General features: G+C 44.5%; 1 protein-coding gene across 1 annotated transcript in view; it reads right to left on the reverse strand.

Moving 5' to 3' along the window:
- The window catches only part of tspan1 (tetraspanin 1), a 20,840-nt gene extending 17,057 nt beyond the window's left edge, over positions 1-3,783 (reverse strand). Inside the window, exons 1-2 of the mRNA XM_023428828.2 lie at positions 3,712-3,783; positions 3,420-3,482 (exon numbers count right to left, since the gene is read on the reverse strand). Of these exons, the coding sequence (XP_023284596.1) occupies positions 3,420-3,476 (57 nt within the window). The 5' untranslated portion in view covers positions 3,477-3,482; positions 3,712-3,783. The remainder of the gene's footprint in view (positions 1-3,419; positions 3,483-3,711) is intronic.
- Positions 3,784-4,645: the final 862 nt, after the last annotated feature.

Genomic DNA, 4,645 nt, shown 5'->3' on the forward strand with positions numbered 1-4,645 from the left:
ACCACCACCACCACCACCACCACACACACACACACTCTCCATGAGGCGCTGACACCCCACACCTCCTGTCAGAGGCTGACGTCTCCCATGTGGGAGTCACCCCCCCCTTCTTTTCTTTGTCTCCTTCCTGCTCTTGTATCTATTTTTACCCTCTGCGTCATTCTCTCCTTCTATCCCCTCCTTTCATTCTGGGGGTTCTCTCTTCGTCTCTTGAACCTGTTCAGTGCCATCATTGCGCCGTTAGCTAAATGCAATACGACAAGCATATTCCCCTTCTAACTCCATGTCTGCCACCATCATCCCTCACCAGGTATAATTATAGCTGACACGCTGTCTTCTTTTTTTTTTTGGAAGATAGCTAATCCCTTTGATGTTGGCGTGCCATGTGCAGGTGGATGCCCTGTCAGTCGAACACCCACGTGGCAAAAGGACTGGAAGTAAATCAGGTTTTTTGAAAGAGAGGGGGGGAAAAGAAGCAGTGTCCTATCTATGGAGATGGGAAATATAGCCTATTAGGGTCAGAGGAGAGGGAATGAATAACAGACTGCAGAATGGGAGGCCACGGCCTCCAGAGAGGGGGGAGGTGAATGGAGAGAAGAGATAGAAAGATACCAAGGGAGTAGGAAGGAGAACGGGCCCATCCCACCCCAATTGAAATGGAATTGGTTCTTTTTGAAAGACTAGGAATGAGAAAGACATCAGTTGAGTATAAAACCCATCTTCATGGGTCATATTACCGTGAGCAGACAATCTGATTAAGTCCCAACACTCGACCGTGGATCTGCACACACGGCGTACATGGAGACACTTCTAATTTCCAATGCATTCAGAGCGGGTCCAAGTCACAGTCCCACAGCGGAGGAGTCACGTAGACTACACTTGCAGCTAAAATAACAGACTACCGTTCTATTTTTGAAAACTACAGTGGGTCCCAGTGGGTCCTCCTTGTTGATCTTGATTATCACTTTAAAATCATTTCTCAATAATAATAACAGTTATTACAACAGTGGATGTTTCAAATGTGTTAGGGAAATTCTTATCAACGGTGGTGAAGAAAGAGCGCTGGAGTCCAGGATGTCTTATGCTGAGGATGTTTATTGATGCTTGATAAAGGAGGATTCATCAATACAGGCTTCTGTGCATGATGTCACCTCAATTCTGAAGCAGTAACCCCTGGGAATAGTCTCTATACACTTAGAGAGATTACTATAGAAAGCTTTACACTCCATAACTGGTCAAATATCTAGAAGAAGAGGGAGAAGAGGGATGTGTGAATACACTATTGGTTCATTAACCATAAACAAGGAAACATGACTATACACGCCCAAGTGCTGATTCTTACAACACCCAGCCACTTGTTACTGACCATCCAAGGTCTGCTGTTATCAGCCCTGGCACCATCAGTATCAGCAGCAAACCACAGCTTTGTCTGGAGGAGCCGCCTCAGTGTCTCAAGGCTTGTAAGATTTAGTGCAGTAGCTGTGGCACAGAGACCTCGGGCCTCACACTGACCTTTCACCCTGAGTCAGTCGTTCATTAGGTGGACAAGAGAAAATCCCCTCACAAAATCAGACACTGTTTTCTGCTTTATTTTCTCCTTATTTCAATCAGATACTGACTTGACACTAGCATGAAATATGAGAGATAGGTTGCGTCTTCTGCAATATTTCATGACGTGTTTTGATTGGTTGGTTTGTGGGCTGTAGGAGCAGTCACACGGTAAGGATTTGGTCTTGATTTTCAGACTCTGTGGGAGCTTGTTTGGTCGGCCGTCAGTGGACGTGTCTCACTGTGTGATCTATGTTAGAAACGGCAGTCATATTCCCTTCTATCCGCCCACCTTATATCTATTTTGATTTGTGGGGCAGATTTTGTAAAGTTTTTCTCCTTTGTTACTTAGAACCACAGCAAGTGATCAACATTCACTATAAATAAATCAAATAACTGATTGCAACCCTTGCTCCTCGTGGTTTGGGGCACCAGTTTGAACCTTTAGTGCCCAACAATCTACAACCACTGCTTTTGATTGACAGCCAAAGACTTCAACACGTTTCTCTCATGATTTTTAGATTTTGTCCAGGAAACAAACTTTTTAGTCTAAAATCACATAGTATGACTGTGATACCAGAGGCCAGGTATTTGTATCCTGCAGCACCCTATAGCACCCTATAGCATCACAGTAAGGGTTGCCACCCGTCCTGTATTATATGGAATCAGCCTGTATTTAAAAATAAAAGGCTGCGTCCTGTATTGAATCAGTGCTGTGAGAAAATATCTTTTTTCTTCACAAAGCTACATATGATTATATACAACTTCAAATGTCACTGACTGCCTGATTGACTGACTGACTGACTGACTGACTGACTGACTGACTGACTGAGTGATGGTACTTCCAGCACTGGTCAGGGGAGTGCCGGGCCACAGTCCACCGAGCCGCTCTGATTTCCCGGCTGCTCTGGAACTGCACGGAGGGGCTCTTCCAATACAATGAGCCTTGCCTCCATTACAGCAAATGAACAACTTTCATTACATGTATCATCTTTATTAGTAAAGGAGGCAGAGGAATAACTAAACATAAGACACACCGAGCAGAGAGAGCAGGAGAGAGGGAGGAAGAGAGAGAGAGGCTTCAGGATTTGACCATAGGTGGTCCAGACATGTTCTAGGTTTTGACCTAGTGCTGTTCAGCAAAGAGAAACCATAACATTATTGATATACAAGAATCTTGTCTCCACTGGAGCTGTGTCCTCTGCTGAGGAGGGTGTGACTTGAACTGCAGCTGCAGTGGCCCAAACATTTGAATGGTCGCATTAAAGCGTCGTCTTTATGATCTGAAAAGAATCATTACACCATCATTCTGCTCTGCTGGTCAACATTTCTAAGGGGACGTCGTAGTCAACGTGCTGCTGCGACTTTTAGAGCCGGCGCACTGGGTTTATCAAGCAGGCAGCGCTCAGGCAGAAATGGGAGATGTGAGGAAAATGATGACTTGTCTCTGGGAGCTTCATCTGTGACGGCGGGAGCCCAGGTGGACCCGACTCGCCGGGCGAATTCAGCTTACTCCTGCCAAAGTTTCTCTCCATTTCACAAACCACATTAGTTATCAACATTAAGCCGAAGACGTAGGTTGGTGAAATTAGAGGCTTTGAAGTTAATGAGATGAAAATTGCTGCAGTGGAGAGAAAGGAGCGTCGCTCAGGTCTCCTGGCTCAGGGATCTGAGATGTTTATGTAACGTCTCTGTTTGCACTGAAGGGCGGGATGGAGTGATTTTCTCTGCATTGTTTGTTTGTTATTTAACTTCACACGCTACTTTTCATGTAGACACACACACACACACACACACACACACACACACACACACACTCCCCCACCTCCTCATCATATATGAGCATGCAATCAAAGGGGAAATATACTCACAAAGATAAGCAAGTTGAACAAGACCATCATCAGTTTGACGAATGTGAAGCAGCCCATTTTAATCTGTGGTAAAAGGAGAAGATAAATTATAGCATTTCTTCTTTCATCAGCTGAGAGCTTCTATCTCTCATTCACACACACACACACACACACACACACACACACACACACACAGCTGGGAGAAACAATAAAGATATCTGTTAATGGGAGAAAAGGAAGCAGAATTACAGCGGAGAAGGTGAAGTGTTTACATGCAGCAGAGACATTAAGGCTTATAAAATACAAGTCTTACCTTCGACTGTATTAATATTTCTTTATATCCAAAGCAGAGCAGATTTTCCAAAAGCAAAACAAACCTAAAAAAGATAAAACACTCAAATAGACGCAGGTGTTTTCTGTGTCTCTGACTCAGGTAACTCAGTCTAAATATATCCTCTGTGTACTGATGATGTCCACGCAGGTGAAAGACCTGTGGCGAGGGGATCGGAAATCTGATGAGTTCTTTTCCTCAGTGGGTGTGGTCACTCAGGGAGGATACAGGTGACAGCAGCTGAATGTTGTCCTGGTACAGGTGTAGATAGAGAGTGGCAGCTCTGCAGGTACACTGTGACACAGATTCACAGCACAGGATCCTCAGGGATTTAGAGGTTTGAAAAGATGTACAGTGTCTCTACAGTACACCTGTCAGACTGTGAAAAGACCAGAAATAATCCTCAACACCTGAGATGGGAGAGTCACAGGTGAAGTAATATGTTGCGCGGGATTGGTAGAGATGTAGTCGCAACCTTATAGCCAGGGGGCGGGCTCATAAGTTTTTAATGGGGGGGGGGGGGGGCAGACAGATTCAGAGAAGTTGTGCACGTTTGTGTCAAGACTCAGATTTAAAGCCTCGATTATTGGCAAAAATAAACTGTGTACTATTAATAGTTACACTGTCATGAAATCAATAAACCACTGATCCAAAGAGCCTTCAGCTTCAGCAAGGAAAGATTATTAGACAATGGGCTCCTGGACACAGACATGATGAAGACCCCCCACCCATCCTACAGAGGACCAAATCCCCCATCCCATGTTTGTAGTTTTATGTCTCTTAATTGTCATTTTGAGTCTCTTTGTGGTCGTTTTGTGTCATTTTGTGTCTCTTTGTGTCTCTTTGTGGTCGTTTAGATGTGTATAAGAGACAGGCATTAACCATTGCGTTGCCCCATTTTGTGTGTCTTTGTGTT

Source organism: Seriola lalandi, unplaced genomic scaffold, assembly GCF_002814215.2.
Source record: "Seriola lalandi dorsalis isolate HSWRI2012SDOR001 ecotype SW California unplaced genomic scaffold, Sedor1 jcf7180002054885, whole genome shotgun sequence".
NCBI lineage: Eukaryota > Metazoa > Chordata > Actinopteri > Carangiformes > Carangidae > Seriola > Seriola lalandi.